Source organism: Ictalurus furcatus, chromosome 6 (genome assembly GCF_023375685.1).
Source record: "Ictalurus furcatus strain D&B chromosome 6, Billie_1.0, whole genome shotgun sequence".
In the NCBI taxonomy this organism is placed as follows: domain Eukaryota; kingdom Metazoa; phylum Chordata; class Actinopteri; order Siluriformes; family Ictaluridae; genus Ictalurus; species Ictalurus furcatus.
The window spans coordinates 27,484,954-27,503,566 of NC_071260.1; the positions used below are offsets into that span (position 1 = coordinate 27,484,954).

At 37.6% G+C, this 18,613-nt stretch overlaps 1 protein-coding gene across 9 annotated transcripts in view; it reads right to left on the reverse strand.

Annotated features, from left to right (window-relative positions):
- pcbp3 (poly(rC) binding protein 3) overlaps window positions 1–18,613 on the reverse strand; it is an 80,860-nt gene that overhangs the window by 14,866 nt on the left and 47,381 nt on the right. For 5 of the 9 annotated variants that reach the window (XM_053627424.1, XM_053627423.1, XM_053627420.1 and 2 more), the window contains 7 exons: window positions 9,722–9,889; window positions 9,232–9,255; window positions 9,067–9,099; window positions 8,707–8,823; window positions 7,650–7,781; window positions 5,679–5,807; window positions 1,730–1,873 (listed from right to left, as the gene is read on the reverse strand). In XM_053627424.1, coding sequence (XP_053483399.1) covers window positions 1,730–1,873; window positions 5,679–5,807; window positions 7,650–7,781; window positions 8,707–8,823; window positions 9,067–9,099; window positions 9,232–9,255; window positions 9,722–9,796 — 654 coding nt within the window. In that variant the 5' untranslated portion in view covers window positions 9,797–9,889. The remainder of the gene's footprint in view (window positions 1–1,729; window positions 1,874–5,678; window positions 5,808–7,649; window positions 7,782–8,706; window positions 8,824–9,066; window positions 9,100–9,231; window positions 9,256–9,721; window positions 9,890–18,613) is intronic. The other 4 variants (XM_053627429.1, XM_053627428.1, XM_053627426.1 and 1 more) reach the window with 1 other exon arrangement.

Consider the following 18,613-nt stretch of genomic DNA (forward strand, 5'->3'; position numbering starts at 1 on the left):
GCTGACTTTAATTTGTTGTCGCGTTTATTGTGAATTGCATTCAGGAAAAAATGGCATTAATGGTTTCTGATTTGCGTTCAGATTCCATCAAAACGAACAACAACAGCTAATTAATTAATTAATGGCTGTATGGAATGGAAGTGGATAAGGTTAAGTAAGTGGAATGTTAAGAGTGCAAAACCATCATAACTCATCATTTAGCGTTCATTATAACACTGTTGAGAATATATTAGAAGCACACACTGCACTGTGAGTCATGTTAACAAATGAGTTGGAATGACTGTTAAACTTGCCTGATAAAATATCCCTTTAATATTTCTGCCTTCATTGCTGCTCACTTTGTTTTGGATTCCTTGTCAATTTGTACAGAACCCAGTGCATTTTGACCCACTCCATTTACTGTCGAAACTATTTGTTTTTAAGCATGGTTTTGATTTTTAGGCATATTAAAAGGATATGATATCTTATTTAAAGGGAGAGAAGAGATTTGCTTGACAAGAGCTTGCACGTCAGATGTTAATAGAAATCTTGAGTTGTTCTTCGGGTCAAATACAACACATTTGTGAGACCAAGACAGACGATTCATTTCTAGAGTGGAAATTGACATTTTGTGTATACACTAGGGGTTGCATAGAATATTCAGCTAATACAACATTCACTAGTCTCTGCTGTGGGGAGCTGTCAGCTAGTCAGGGTGGTGGGAGGGCCCGTTAAGAAAGATAGCTAAATATGCAAATTGTTAGTGTGAAAATATTTTAGACTATATGAATTGATTTTATAATCAACTGCACATTGTGTAAGACTGGTCTGGGAAAGGGTTTTTGTTGTTGTTTTGTAGTCAAGCTTTATTGTCGTTTTGTAGAATAGTGGTGTGTGTGTGTGTGTGTGTGTGTGTGTTTATCCCCACTCCCCAGAGGAATTCACTGTGGCATAGTGAATTCCATTGTGACCAGTACTGTGTGAAAGAGAAAATTCAATGCTTCAAGTTGTACATTCGTTAAATATGGCGAATCAGCTTCCGGGTCATTATCAGCCTGAAAAAACCTTTTTATTAGTCAAGGCCAGTCATTGAGCTATAAGGAGAGATCTGTTGATTGGTATGAGCTTTCATGCTATGCGCTATCGGTGCCAATGCCACATGTGCTGCAGTTTGTCCACACAAGTGCATTTTCAGATTTTGTATATCTTTAAATAGTTTAATATAATGTAAGACATAGATTTATTATTTTGCACATGTATTACATTACTGATTTATTTTTGTGTTGTTAGTGAAGCCCAAAGAAGCACACAAGCTAGAAATGTAATCTGTAGTCTGTGTATGGCTGTGAATCCAAATGTGGTTTGGCACGTTCTTTGCTGTTATAAGCATTTCACTGCACTAATAAAATAGCCTAAAATAGATATGTCTTGAACCAGTTGCCTTAACTATGGCAAAGATGGCTGGCTTACTAGTTTATCGAATTACTGGTTGCCTAGTAAAAATGAATAGTCATGCAACCCCTAACATAAACCAACAAAATGCACTCTTCAAATATTATAGCACTATAATAAACAGTGCCATCATGCTCAGTATATATCTACTAGCAAGCCCGCTTGCGCTCGCTCGCTCGCTCTCTCTCTCTCTCTCTCTCTCTCTCTCTCCCCTCATATAGTATTTGTCCCTGGGCAGTAGGGACTATAGCCATAGGTAGCATGCATGTGAAAAGGTGAGAAACCTGAGTGCACTAACAGGCAGTGGCTGGTGCTGCAGTAAAAGGCTGAGATTGGCTGCGGACGCCGCCAGCGGGTCGGCTCTTACCTGGCCACCTGAAAAAATGACCGGGGTGGAGGCAGGCTTTGGGCGATAGGGGATGGTGGCACCTTTCGGTGGGGACTAGCAGAGGGAAAAAGGGAAGAGGTGGAGACAGTGTTAGACCTGGGAAGACACAACGTGTACACAGGTTTGTGTGTGTCTTGATCAGTTTGTACATCATTGTGTGAGATTGAGTTTGTGGTGTGTGTGTGTCTGTGTGTGCTTGTTTTGCGACAATGCATATTAAAGTAAAGAAGTGAGCTGAGATGTGGAAACAAATATGCCAATCTCTAGCATCACCCATGAGAGTGCATCTTCTAACCAAACACAAACAGTACTCCTTTCTCTCGCGCTTTCTCTCTCTGCCTTTTTCATCTCTGCCTCCTATTTTTCTGTCACTCTGTCTGTTCAACTCTCTCTGGGCCATTTGTGATGTTGGCTGTGTGACTGCAACAATGACGATTATAAATTTAGATTCAAATTGTCACGTCATGATTTTGTTTTGGCCAATTTTAGTATAATTTGAACCACATGTAGCATTAATTCCTCAAGAAAAATGTCAGAGACCTACTTATAATTGCAGCACAGATTGATTTCATGAATATAAATGGATTATTCATATTAGGTACATTAAGCAAATGTGCCCCATAATGTCTGGTGATCGGAGAAAACCTGTTTGATGTCACTCTGGCTAAATTCTCCCACATAACAGGAAAAGAAGCACTTTTGTTTTGGCCAACATTCTTATAATATACTTTGACACCTCATAAATATACTGTATTTCACTTAAACCAAGTTGTGGAATAGCTATGTGACATAGTGAAATGGACACAAGCCTAATCAGTTCAGAACACATGCGCAGTCTGAATGCTATTTATGTGTGTGTGTGTGTGTGTGTGTGTGTGTGTGTGTATACACATAAACACACACACACACACATTATATATATATATATATATATATATATATATATATATATATATATATATATATATATATATATATATATATATATATATTACAGCGCAGTATAGTACTGTGCAAAAGTCTTAGGCACACTATTTTTTTTAGTACAAAAACATTTTAGATTCCGAAACATTAGTTTTCCAGCACAAAATGAAATGTTACAGAAAAATGTCAGTATGTCAGTAAAGAAAGCTGCATATTATGTAAGAGACACTTTTCAGACAAAAAAACACAATGAAGGCTGCTGGGTTTTGCTGCAAAAATAAGAAGCGACTGCGACAGTAAAAGTCTCCAGAAGAACCGTGTCTGGTTCTGCAAGACGCTCAATAAAACTTACAACTCATTTCCTTATAAAACTGCACACATTGTACCGGAGACTTCACACTACTTTGTTTCATTTATTACTGTTTACTGCTCTTTAAAGTATTTTTTAAATGTAGAAACATTGAATTTCATTAATTTTTAAAGGCATCTTTGCTCTACAGCATTTCTTTGCATGTGCCTAAGACTTTTGCACAGTACTGACTAGATATAGTGACCTCTGCTAATATTGGCACCCCTGGTAAATATGAGCAAAGAAGACAAAAAATTGTCTTTGTTAAAAAAAAATTCACAAAAATACTCTGCTCTCATTATATCAAACAATTGCAAACAAAACACAGGTTTATCAAAGAAATATATTTCTTAAATATCGGTGTGCAACAATTATTGGCACCTTTTTAGTCAATATTTTGTGCTACCTCCCTTTGCCAAGATAACAGCTCGGAGTCTTCTCCTATAATGCCTGATGATGTTGGAGAATACATGGCAAGGGATCTGAGACCATTCCTCCATACAGGATCTCCAGATCCTTCAAATTTCGAGGTCCACGCTGGTGGACTCTCCTCTTCAGTTCACCCCACAGGTTTTCTATGGGTTTCAAGTCAGGGGACTGGGATGGCCATGGCAGGATCTTGATTTTGTGGTGAGTAAACCATTTTTGTGTTGATTTTGATGTATGTTTTGGATCATCCATTTGGAAGATCCAACCAGCTTTCTGGCAGAGGCAGTCAGGTTTTGATTTAATATCTGTTGATATTTGATAGAGTCCATGATGCCATGTATCCTGACAAAATGTCCAGGTCCTCTGGCAGAAAAACAGTCCCAAAACATTAAAGAACCACCACCATATTTAACCGTGGGCATGAGGTACTTTTCCATATGGCTACCTCTCTGTGTGTGCCAAAACCACCTCTGGTGTTTATTGCCAAAAAGCTCTATTTTACTTTTATCTATTATACTTTCATCTGACCATAGAACCTAATCCATTTGAAGTTACAGTAGTGTCTGGCAAACTGAAGACGCTTGAGTTAGTTTTTGGAGGAGAGTATAGCTTTTTCTTGAATCCCTTCCAAACATCTTGTGGTGATGTAGGTGACTTCAGATTGTAGTTTTGGAGACTTTCTGACCCCAAGTCATAACTAACTTCTGCAATTCTCCAGAAGTGATACTTGGAGATTTTTTGGCCACTCGAACCATCCTCTTCACATTGCGTTGAGACAATATAGACACACATCCAATTCCAGGTTGATTCATAACATTTCCAATTGACTGGAACTTCTTCATTATTGCCCTGATGGTGGAAATGGACATTTTCAATGCTTGTGCTATTTTCTTATAGACACTTCCCATTTTGTGAAGCTCAACAACCTTTTACCGCACATGTATTATTAACAGCAATTTATGGAGTTTTAGTAGTTGACATTATTTATATCTCTTTGTCAGCTTTAGATGAAACTTATTTGGTTCAAGTGACCAGGCCATAACGTTTATAGCTAAAATAACTAAATACTAACTAAATGATGAGTATAATAATTTGATTGTAGTTGATCAAAATCTCCAACACTTCCCCATTTTCTCCTCAATTTGGCCAGCTACCATTTCCCACCCAACTGCTGTTCATACACGATCTCCCAACGATAGGGTGAATGTTTTTCTGTTGCACCACATGTTGAGCCCAAAGCAATGAAACAAACAAATAGCAAATCACTCTTAGCTATGCCGTGAAATCAGCTTCTTGCATTATCACAGTTTGTATCCATTTGTGCTTTAATTAAGCGAATAGCTCATAATGTCACTCAAAATCCAGATCGTAAAAAAACAGTGCTGTTTTTGAAAACCTTCAAGAGCCATTTGTACCATTTTAATTCTCAGCCTGTAGAAACACAGCACAAACAAATATAAATACTGTTTCCTGAGGTCATGAGACTGAGGGGAGTAATAGTATCCATACAAATTTATGTTGCTATTTTTGCCATATTTTGTCGCTAATCACTTGAAATAGTGTCATGGTACAAATATTTAGCTCCATAGTTATTTTCATTTATGTATTTAGTTATTTCCATTTATTTTCATATATATTGCATTTTAATGTCTATTTCCACTTTTTAGATGCAGTAGTGTGCACTTTACTAGCCTTATCATCAGGATTTGTCACAGAAATATCAGCTAAAAAAAGAGGACTGGAAAGAGGACTCTCAATAGAGAGAGAGTAATAGGGCATGTGCATCAAGGGGGAAAAGCTGTGCTTCTGCCAGGGAACTGACTGATGTGGCAGAGAAGGAGCAGAGAATGAGAGTATTTCAATTCTGTCCTGAAAAAGCAGAGAGAAAGAGAATGTGTGTCTCATCAAAGGGAAGGTAAATGCCAGACATGCTCTCAAGGGGGTGTGTGTGTGTGTGTGTGTGTGTGTGTGTGTGCACATGTATTTCTGCTCTATGAAAGCCATTGTATCCAGGCTTCCTAATTAACAGGTGAAAAGTTCTAAGCTAATGTGTGCTATTGTAGAGTGGGTGTGTTCAGCTGAGCTTGTACTGCATATGTGGTCATGTTTGAGCTTTCTCAAAGCCTTGGTCCAAGCACACTGGCCACTGTACTGTACCTCCAGCATGACAACACATATCTGTTTGACACACTGGATGATGGCGTCCGGGGTGCCCGAGATTGTCACAGCGCGCTCTGTGGAGTTGGGTAGCATGTCCCCGGCCACTTGCACCTGAGCTCCTGTGGACTGGAGAGAGACTCAGAATATAACGCATGCACACCCAAACATCACACACAATTAAAGACATGCTCAAAACATAAGCATACACTATGGGGTCTAAATTTACAACAGATACTGTCGATTTTCACTGATAAAAAAAAATTGTACATAGTAATGTGTACCACTGTATCAGACTAATGACGGCAATAGGCTGTGCTAGCCTTTAAGAACAAAGACAACAGTGACCACAGTGTGTGATGTGAGCGTATGTGTTAATACATAAATCAATTAAAATAACATAAAAAATAAATAAATAAAGGCATTAACAAGAAATTCAGATATATTATCAGCTAAAAATGTGACTAGTCATGGTTTAAATTCTTGTACTGTTCAATAATACATTTCAAATTCACAAGAACATCTCCACTTATAGCAAAGTGCTGATGAATTCATGATTCTGATTGGTCAGCAGCAGCTCTGACAATAGCTCTGGCCATTAGTTCAAACGTTTTCAAAAAATTTGCTCGTTCACACTGAAACGTCTATAAACACTTATATTCCCATACTGCTCATGCGTAAAAACGTAAGAAACTTTGGCCTGCGTCATTTCCGTCAGCTGTTTATTTAAAAATGCAATCTTAAGTATAAAGTGACATTAATCTTTAACAACGCTATCCAACTGGATAGCAGGCACAACATCTGCAGTACAACACCGTATATCTTGTTTGATTTGCATCGGCTGGGTTACATGACTGCGTCACATGATTAAAAATACATAATCGTTTTTGGATATCTCCATTTTCTCAGTCCACACCACAATATGAAAACGCCATTTTCATATTTATCCCCTTTAGTGAAAAGCTCCCCGTTTTCGAAAAGCTCTATTGTCACTGGATAAAAACGCAGTCACAGTGTGAAAGGAAGGCCAAAACATGAGAAAAAGATGCGCTTTCAAATTTATCCAAATTAATGTGGATGTAGCCCAAGTGGACTTTGTGCTTTCCCAGTTTTTGTCAAAAAGTATGATATTCATTAAAACACACCTATTATGGTTTTGAAACGTGCCTAATTTTGTTTTAAAGGTCTTATACAATAGATTTACATGCATCCAAGATCAAAAAACACTCTAACGTGCTCATAATTTAAATTGCAGCATTACCTTTTGTCCCCCCAGCGTCACAAACGACTTGTTTAATGATCCGTTCTAAAGGATTCATTCTAAAACTCCTCCATTCAGAGAGCATACTCTGCTCTGATTGGTCAGATGTCCCAGACTATTGTGATTGGTTTACTGCTGTCAGCGTGTGTCGAAAAGGAAATGCCCACTACCGTAACGAGTTTCAGCTCAGTCTGTTTGCAAGCAGCCGATGAAGATCAGGAGGTGGGGCTTTTTGTTACAAACCTACAGGAAGTAAAGTGTGGAATCACTAACGACTCATTTCAGCCATTCAGAATCGGTTCCTTCTTATGGGAGTCAATAACTCCGTTTGTCGTGCGCTTTGATTTTTGAAACTTTGCAGACTTTTACATTCACAAACAGCCGTATAACACACTACATGAAAGGTAATATTTGAAAAAGCATAATAGGTGCACTTTAATAAATTCAAAATTGTAATTGTTGGCAAACTGCTGTGAGGATTTAGAGGATTAAGACACTTCAGGACGTGCTGTACAACTTCAACCACAGGGTGGTAACAGGCTGCATCACACCGCCCTGTTGTGCTTTATTCCTTAATCATTTCTGGCTGTTTCTATCCACATGACAGTAAAACTGTCAGTTGGTGGGCAGAACTGACTGTCATGCTCTACTTATTTTAAAATAAATTTTCTATCTCTCAGCAGTATTGTAGGTGGGAATAAACACTGTACCTCTCTCATCTCCTTGATCTTGGAGCCTCCCTTGCCAATGAGAGAGCCACACTGGCTGGCTGGGACCACCAGCCGCAAAGTGACCGGGGGCTTGCTGGTGGCCGGGCTGTTGCTCATGGAGTTGATTATATCCTGCGAAAGCATGTGAAAGAGAACAAGAGTCAAAATGCCGAACAGCTGCAAAGCTCTAATTCATACAGTTTAACTTCTCAGTGTCCCGGCTAATTATTCAGTTATCTTAGAAGATTTTATTCAGTAACTATGATGAATTATTCAGTAGCTACAGTGAAACAGGGAAAATGAATGTAGAGTGAGGAATTCAAGATGTTAAATCTCAATAGAACCGAAAGCAGTTTTTAGATTCAGTTTTCCGTTCAATTTGATTTGTGTAGTGCTTTTAACAATAGACTACAGCTTTACAGAAAAGATGTAGCCTTATATCAAGCTCTCTAATGAGCAATGCACAAGCGACAGGGTCGAGGAAAAACTCCTCAAGATGGCATGAGGAAGAAACCTGGACAGGAATCAGACTCCAAAGGGAACTCATCCGCTTCTATGCTACAGCGGATAGTGAGATAAATCATTACTCTTCTATAACTGTATAGTATAAAGGCAAACAGTACCAAGTGTGTTGAAATGCTCAGTTTATGATTACAGCAGCAGTTCTTGGCTACAAATCTATAGTATCCAGGTTAGTTTATCCACTGAAGCAAGAGTAAGGCATTTCTAGACATTTCAATGATGATGATGGCTGAATGCAAACCATTTTAAAGAATGCAGCAGTCTTGTGGTATTTTGAAATCTGAATGCCTCTCTACGCTGTTAGTGAAGTGCCAGCTGCAGTGATTTGTGATTATTTAACCTTCACAGTTTGAGGAGCTGCTAGTACTGCTGACTGAGTGGATTCAGTTCTGCTCAGGACAAACAAACTTTAATTCATGAACTGTATGCAATACTTTGTTGTTTCTAATTTATCCAGGTATGTAAGACAGAAAGATGTAAGACAGAGATGATTATTATTAAAAGCCCTCGATGATCAGTGGCTAATAATGTGTACCTCTTCAAATTTGTAGGCAATCATGGCGAAAGCCTTAAAGATGGCATCCGTGGGTCCTGTGATGGTGACGATTCGCTCTGGACAGTTCCCCTCTGAGATGTTGATGCGAGCAGCACTCTGTAGATCACACAAGCTTCAGCTTCAGGAGAAATCCATGCTTTAGAGTCTATATTTATTTCCTACTTCCATCTTTTGAAGTACAAATACAAAGGTTTTAACGGTCTATAAAAGATGCATATTCAAAATAATTATTTACTCCATTTATTATTGAAACCAGAGTGCGAGGAGATGCCACTCCGAAATCCATGACTGTGGGTTTAAACAGAAAAGTGACAGAGCCAGAGAGAGGTTTTTCCTTACCTCCTCACGCATTTTCTTCACAGTTTCTCCTTTCTGAGAAGCAAAACATAATGTGAGAAATTTTTTTTAAAAAAAAGAAAAAGAAAAAGTTAAATCATCTCAAAATGCTTTCAAAGCGTTTTTTTAAGTTAAGATATTATAATATTGTGGATATTCTTAACATACCTTTCCAATGATGCTTCCAACTTCCTGAAAAGATAAAAGAAAAAAAAAAAAAAAAAAACCCACCATATTATTCTTATCTGTACATTCCCATACAAAGCAGTAACAGCTCAGAGTGACAGAAAAAAGGAGGAGTAGCTAGTTTGTTTGATGTATGTTTTTTTCATGACTAATACAAATTTAATGCATAAAAAACCTCATCAAATTAAAAAAATAAGCAGATTTATTTGAACTTTCTGTCTGTCTGCCTGCCTGTCTATCTCTTTCTCTCTCTCTCTGCCTGTCTATTTATCTGTGTCTGTCTGTCTCTCTATTGATTTATCTGTCTGTCTTTCTGTCTCAATATTGATAGAGGTGATACAAAACATAAAAAAAATATATATTGATCTAGAAATCAATCATCGCTCATATACTGTAACTCAATATTTTACTACCCTATCTTCCATTCTCGCTCTCTCTCTCTCTCTCAACCCTCTGATCTATCTGTACATACTTTGCCATGCATGAGGAGGCGGATGGTGAGGGTAACATTGAGGCCCCCTTCAGACTGCACTTTGCTGGATTCCATGGTGGGATTGGAGGAGAAGTTGATTTATGGTCACGTGACAGGAAATCCCCAGGAGTAGGAAGAGAGAGATGGTAATGACAGCCAACCAGTCACCTGGAAGGTATACATATGGATTTGCATAAGATGTGCACAAGAACATTACAGTACATTACAGTATACTGCTTTTGCGTGTGCGATACATTTACGCCATGTTAAAAGGAGGGCTGACTTTAGATGGCAGCATATCTGAAATCTGTAGTAATGCTATATATGCGCACTTTGAACACGAGAGGGAGCACTTCTCATTCCTGTAAATTCAAGTCTGGAATTATGTGACATATAGTACATCTTTAAACCCCAAGGATTATTCAGTACCTTATCTGGCATTTTACTTCATATGACATACTGTAAAACCCTCAAACACAAACAACACAGATCAGACCCTTTTCATGAAACATAAAAAAAGCAGTGAGACAGAGTCCTGTACTTGTATATGGCTTTAAACTTTAACATTAGAGCTTACACATAGAATGAAAATTTGATGAGATGTTCTTACCAAGAAATCATTTTATGTCATTATATGTGTTACTGCATACGTAATTCTTTCCTTGTACATCCTAGTTTGAAAAACTTGGGGTCAGAGGAGTCATTCTTTTTTTTTTTTTTTTATCAGACATTTAACAATAGACCTTGCTCAAAGCAACTTTCCAGAAAGATCTCAAGGTCTCTGGCAAAAAAGCTCTGGTCTAGCGCTGTTCCAGAAGAAGAAGAAGAACGGTGTCAGTTTGCTGGTGCTGTCATTTTATTTATATTTATATATATATATATATATATATATATATATATATATATATATATATATATATATATATATAAATCTGCTTTCTCTACAAGAAAATTAAATGAGAATAATTCCCTTGCACTAGTTCACCATCAAACTGCAAATTGGCACACATGCAGCGAGTGAATGAGTGAGAGGAGAGTGGGTGAGAGCAAGAGGAAGACAGAAGGAGAATGGACAAAATGAGTTTCTGTGGCAGGGCCATCTCCTCCCCTACCACCGACCCCCACACCCACCCCCTCTCTCTCTCTCTCTCTCTCTCTCTCTCTCTCTCATATCACACCAGTCACTCAGCAGACATTGAGAGATGGAAACATTATGCCAGTCTCAGGACAGAAAGTTGAGGATGGTGAAAAGACAGCGGGAAGAATAGTCCAAGAAATAACTCAGGGAGTGAGTGATGAAGTGATGATGGCAGAGTAGGAGAATTACATGGTGTTTGAAGAATATTGTTTTTTTTGTTGTTGTTGTTTTTTCTAAATGTGTACAGGGACCTGAGACATGTTTGTGAAATAAAGCAGAAAGAGAAAGGGAATAAGAGAAGTGATTGAGAGGTTTGTGTGTGTGTGTGTGTGTGTGTGTGTGTGTGTGTGTGTGTGTGTCTCTATGTGTTTGTGAGAAAGAGGGTGGATTGAGAGAAAGCAGTAGAATTAGATGGACAGATGAAATCTGGAGCCAGATGTTCACCAATTTCCCACAGAACTGCGGATTGCATAAAGTCCCTAATCCACACTAAAACCATGATGGGAAATAAAGCCATGTCACAAAAGATGAGAATTTGGCCTTGCCCCTTCTTTTATCATTAGGAGCTCTTTGCTGTGAGGAATCAGTCACCTGCTGAAACATGAACAGTATCAGCTAGTTAGGCTTCCTATCAGCGTAATAAAGATTCTCAAATATTTTCTTTATTTATTTATCTGTATAATTGTTTAACCCATTAAATTCTTGGGCTTGAGAATATAGAGTACATACTACAAGTGCATAGTAGGACATAATCACAGATAGACAGACCAATTAAAGAGTATAAGGCACTGGTTCTCGAACTGGGGGCCGTGGCCATCTTGGGGGCTGCCAGAGGGCGCCAGGGGGGCCGCATAGAAATTCCCGAACATTATTTTTTTTTAAAAATACATTTTACCTGTATGTAAATCAGGATTATGAACCTTTGAATTATGATGGTCATAAAAATTAGAAATATGAATAAATTTAATCAATTATACTCAGCACACTAAGACACACACCGAACAGAGACATTTGTTGATATACTACAGTACAGTACTGTTAGCCACACGTGGATAAAACCTGATATTATTTAAAATGGATAAGTTTTTAGATAGATGACATAGTCTCTTAGCTGAGAAAGTTAATACAGAAGAGCCTAATGTGAAACAACCGAAATTGAAAAAAAAAAAAATGACGACACTAGGGGGCCACAAAGGGATACACCCTACACAAGGGGGGCTCACGCTGAAAAAGTTTGAAAACCACTGGATTAAGGAGTACAAAAGTATTATCATAAACTCAAAATGACTTCCACAGTAAATACACACAAAAATAGCAAATAACAGCTTAAAACAGTAAACTTTTATTATGGCTTGTCAGAGACAAGCCATAAGGAGAAATATTTGCATATAAAGTTCATGACACTAAATGAGGAAAGTCAAAAAAATTTCAAAGCGTAAAAGAGAGATTAAGCAGTATTTCAGACATCTCAAATATGGAAATGGGTCAACTTGATTCATAATATAATAGGAGTGTTAAATGACTTTTTTAAAGCTTCTTTTAATGTGATGCTACACAGCTTTACTTGCGTAATTTACATTGTTTTAAATCTCATGAACACTATACAATATTTGACCTAAAGGGGCCAGAACAAGATCATCCTTTTCACTACAGTCCCTCTTTGGTTTGAAAAGAAGCTGCTTGTATTTCCATTAAGCTCAGAGTCATGATGAGATATTTGTGTTGTGTGATATCCCTTTTAAAGTGTCGCTTCCTTCCTTTCAATCAATCAATCAACAGACACACACACACACACACACACACACACACACACACACACTCTCGAGGGAGGCTAGTTTTGTTTAAAAAGCTAATTAACATCATCAGTACACAGCACTAAAAAACAAACCACACAACACGGCATAATTAACGTATGCTATAATGGAGAACAGGGGTTACATAACAGCTGAAGAAATGCACGTGTTATATCTCTGCTATTTTTAACTATGAGCTGTTTGTATTTCATGATTACAGTTGTGTCATTATGGCTTCATTAAATCAGCGTTTGTGCTTGGAGGTGAAAAGCTGAATGGTGCAGGGGCTATTTTGAGAATCCTAAACATGTAATACAAATGTACAAAAAAAAAAGAGAGAGAAGCAGGCACTTAAACATGCTCAGAATTTTAAATCGGAGTCCCTCATTTGTGTCGGGGGTTAGCCGACTCAGTCGCACAATCATAATGAGTATCTGAATCAAAAGGCCACATGCGCTTTGAACCCACAGCCAGAATTAAACATAAGTTCTATAAATACTCTCTTGTATCGAATTTAATCATTGTTAACATGACAGATATGTAAATTTGATATATTCCTGATTGTTATTAAAAGCCATTTGCTGTATATAATGCGATGCTGTAAGTGGGTCATGCTTTTCCATAAAGAGCTTCTGGCCCCTTCTTCTGAGCTTGCTATCGAATTAATCACGCTTTATGCTTGGTCAAGCAGAGCACCCCAAAAAAAACTGCTCTGCCCTTTTTCTTTTTTGTTTCAAGCACACAGCAATTTCATTTTCCAAAGTAAATTATAAAATACTGTATATCTGTTAACACTTTACTATTAGGTCCACAAATAAACATGTATTGTACATATTGATCATTATGTAATGCTTTCATACTGATGAATTATGAATAATGCACAATAAAGAGTAAATCCACTAATCCTTAGCACATCAGGAAATAATTCTGAGTATACATTAACTACATTAAAATATAAGAGTCATATATAGAAAAACCATTAATAGTGCTAATGGTTAACATCTTATGAACGTCCTGTTTTCTGCTAATTGATAAATATTATTTACATTATGAAGGGTGTGTAAGTCAGTTAACTTAAATTCCTCATTATTAAAGCATTAGATTCATAATACTGAATTTAATATATGCTTATTAGGGGTGCAATGGTACAATGTATCGTATCGTTCAAAGCGAGGCTCTCGATTCAACTTTTTATGTCGAATCAAAAGAGGTGACTGGGTTTTAAAGACACGCTTCTCTTAAACACACTGTTTTTCCATGGGTGAATTTGCTACCATACTAGTTTGGGAAATGTAGCAATGGCTAAGGTCAGAAGCAAAGCAGGAGCTTGAAGTTTCCCTCTAATCTTTTAACGTCTGGTGTAAAGAAGCACTTGGCTTTCCGGTAATTTAAAATGTTGATGGCCAGTGAGTGGTGGAGTGAAAAAATGTGCCAAATCCGCCAAATATAGAGTACCATACACTGATGATAATGCCACAATCATATCCAACATCACCCTTCTGTGTCTGTCTCTGAAACTAAACAAAACATGAAACATGAAGCAACACCCTCGTGCATGCAAGCACAGCAAACTCTCTTCAATCCGAGTGAAAGAAATCACTGCAGTGATTGGGGAGTGTGTATTCAGTAGCCTGTTGTAAAACACAGGATTCAAAAACACATCCAGGGCTACAGAGAGCTATGGTAACTGACAGCAGAACGGGAAAAACCCTGCGCTTCAGTCACGCCCCCTTGTGAATCACGTCAGTGAAACCCTGCGAAAGTTCCAGTGAAAAGCCATGCAAATGCAGTCATTATATTTTAGTTATAATTTTGGAAACACATAGTTATAGTTATGGAAACACATATTTAAGCGATGCTTATTTTGCTATATCGAAAATGTATCGTATCGAGACACCACTGTATCGTATTGCATCGCATTATTTGTGGACTTAGTAAAGTGTTTAGCCATATATCTAAATGGATTTGTTCATTCCATGTTATGGAAATAATTCATTCTAAAACATGATATTGAGGGATTTGAAGTAATATATACCCTAATGAAATACAAAGATGGCGAAGATTCAAAGTTTATCTTCAGCTTGTCAAACCTTATCTAGCTCAAAATGCTTGCATCATCCCCGACTGTAAGCACTATGCCGCTAAGCAGCAGCACCATTTTTTAATAACATTATGTATAGGCTTATGAGATGTATAGGCTTATGCTGACTACTGGTGCTTTGACCCCTACTGCATTAACTGTATTAACTGTAACATCCTTCTTTAAACTTGCTCAAATAAAAAAAGTATTTAGCACAAGCATCATGTCTCATAGTCATATGCAAGAGTTGAGGTGATTCAGCACTCTTTTCGTATAAAGGGTCCATCAGTAGATTATACTTGCACTAGATGTGCATCAGTGTATTAAAAGCTAATGGAGAAGAATATGAAGAAACTGCTGAGTGACTTCCTGGCAATCTTAGCTCCTCTTCAGGCTCCCTCATAGAAGATTAGAGAACAGAAGTGATTCCTCAGACCAGAAGTGAATATGAAACTGAACAACTCTCACATGCACAAATACGTCTCACCACCGTATGGGGTATAAACTACTGTCCCTACATTCAGATCATCAGGAAAATCTATTGTATGCAGATAAACCTGGTACTATTTGACTTTATAGAATGCAATTTTAGAAGAGTAACTAACGAGTTAAAAGCACTATATAAATTTTAAAAATAATAATTTAAGTTTTTAATTTGAATAAGTTATTAATAATAACTTAAAAAATAAAGAAATCAGCTGAACCTCTTTATTCCAAATGATCTGACTAACATTTTAAGTAACATTAAAATAAGCCTTTTAATGATGTTATACATGCCAAACCATCTTAGCATGTTTCTTCTCATTGTGTTAAAGATTAATGCTACATACATGCTTAATGCTATATTAATATTTAACATTGTTAATACTATCTTTCTTAATGCAATGTTATTGTATTGTATGAAATGGCCTAACTGGGGCTATTGTCACATTTGTACGGAAGCCCCAAGCGGCCACGCATCATTAATAATTTTTTTCTTTGTTGTTTTCTCGTGATCTTGGCATAACCAGTAACATAATTTTATCCAGAGAAAATCTCGCACATTACTGGAAGTTTCATCACATGCTGCATGAGTACATTTATTTGATTAGCATTTAACAAAACATGCATGCAAATACAAATAAAATCAGCATTACTGAAATGTTTGTTGAATCTAGTGGGAATTCCTATGTAGTGGGATTTAGCTATGTATTTAATTAACTATAACCTACAGGACATAAAGGAGTGGTGTGCTGACAAAGCTTATCACATGACATTCAGCAACTGTTCTAATCAATCGATTAATTCAATTAATTCGAAAGGCAGAGTAAAGTCTTAATTTTAACGTGTAATCCATGGAGAAGTGTTCAAGCCTAAACCACAAGTCCAGTTATCTATGATGCAATGCCATTTGTACAGAAATACAGAATATAGAGCTAGACAGAGCAATAAAAAAGAGAGAGTGAGTGGAGAAGCAGTGGGTGCAACCCTTGCTCTGGGCTGTGGAGACTTGGCAGAGGAGGAAAGGAGAGAGCGGAGGACTGGAGCTGAAGGGGAGCCGGCAGAGCGGCCTGTGCAAATCGGCAGCCATGATTTATTGTATTAAACACATCACTAGGCCTGTCAGTGTGTCAAGGGCCTGAGCATAACATGACATGGCAGTGTTTATTGGAGACACCACGGCTTATACTACATTTCAGGGCAAATTACTGCCCAGGGCAAAACATCTTTTTTTATTTATTTTTTTGTTCATTCGTGTTCCACTCTGCAGCTTCAGCCTAGAACGAGCAGAACAAAAAAAAATACCAACAGTTTAATCTCCACTTAATCTCCTGCCATTGTCCATATATGTGTATATATGTGTATATATATATACACATATATATATATATATATATATATATATATATATAGGCCTACAGCTGTTTATTAAAAAATAATAAAACATAGATTTTCCCAATAGACAACAATATTTATTTATAGATGGTTGGGCTGAAACGACTCCAGACAAAGCAATATAATACAATAATCAATCAGACAGTCTCTTACACACACCTGAGCATCAGTTACTTGACTAATGCTTGGCAGATTTTGCTTCATCACTGGCATTGAACATGAACACTGTACTAATCATACACACAAAAAAGAACTAATGACGAATAAAGCCAGTTAGAAAGCTACAAAGCAGCCTCCCATCAGCCCTCATGTCTGGCTGGGTGTGTGTATGATTGTCTGACCTTGCCCAGCTGAGAACTCTCCTGTCATCTCCATGAAAGTGAACTATGTTCTGAAAATCGTGCCCACTTATTCCGCATATTATGGTTCAAATACAATAAAAAGAGGAAAAGAAAACAGTTTGTGTCCATGCTAATTCCTATTCTTTTACTGTATATACATGTCACAAAGCTGATTGTAAAATTGCTGTTTAAATGTTGTTAGAATGTCTCAAACGCATGCCTTACAATGCATGCCTTCTATCTTATGAAAAAAGATTTTCCACAAATGTTGAACTCTACTGTCTACTATACTTCACTACAATTTGGCTTCTTCTAAGCATCCCAGATTCCCAGGCGTGGGCACTCAAAAAGTCTCTTTGGGTTAATCCTCTGATGGAACCCATAGTTCTAATTCTATCCCTAGATCAGAGGATTTGCTATTTATCCATCCATCCATCCATCCATCCATCCATCCATCTTCTATACCGCTTATCCTTCCTTCAGGGTCACAGGGAAACATGGATCGGGCGCAAGGCGGGGTACACCCTGGACAGGGTGCCAATTCACACACCCATTCATACACTACGGTCACTTTGGACATGCCAATCAGCCAATCATGTCTTTGGACTGGGGGAGGAAACCGGAGTACCCGGAGGAAACCCCGCAAACTCCACACACACAGGGCCACGGTGGGGATTTGCTATTTAATTCAATTCAATTCAATTTTATTTGTGTAGGACTTTTGACAATGGACAATGTCTCAATGTCTCAATTTAGAAAAAAGGTTTACAGAGAGAATGAAGAGTGTCGTCTCTTAATAAAGAACTAAAGAGAAATAAAATTGGCAATGAACTAATAAAGTAGACACACAGTATCAATCTCTACACAGATCTGTATTTAATTTAGGGATGATTCTAGTTTGGAAATGCAGCATACCCATGAGGTATCACCAGGTAATCAAAGTTATTTTCTGAACAGCCAGACAAAGTTAACTGTTTCATCAAAATTTTTGTAAATGAATCTTGTTTAGTGTTTAGATGGTGCCCGATTCCTTGAAATTCTGTGATATAAAAATAACTGTAGAATACTGCTGGTGACGGTTCTCATTACCATGAGGACACGATAGAGATTGTACAGATATTATAGAGAATACATAAATGACTAGCAAAAGCTGCTGGACATTTGTCTACATTCAGACTTTGTTGGAATCAAACTTTAATTGTGGAACAGTAGAAAAGTCAATCATTGTAACCACCACCAATAACAATACTACTACTACTACTACTACTACTACTACTACTACTAATAATAATAATAATAATGAAAATTACATGTACTGTGCAGTGGTCCATCTTCATTCTTGGGTACATGCATGTGTGTGTGTGTGAGATGCCAGGCTGGCTGTTATGGAGGAGGCGGTGTATGATTATAGAGTCTCAGATCTAACAGCTTTAGATAAGGTTTTTTTTTGTTGCTGCACTCGTGTCAGCATGGGCACTGTTCTTCGCTCTCATTCCCACTCCTCCAATCCAACCCCTCCCTTACCCTTGCCTTTCCTCCGACGACCGCCTCTAAAGCTGTCAGCAAAGATCAGTCGCCCTCGCCCAGATCTCACCCCGAATTATAATCACAAATCCAGCCACACATATCCACTAAATAAGCACATCATATAACAAGTTATTAGCA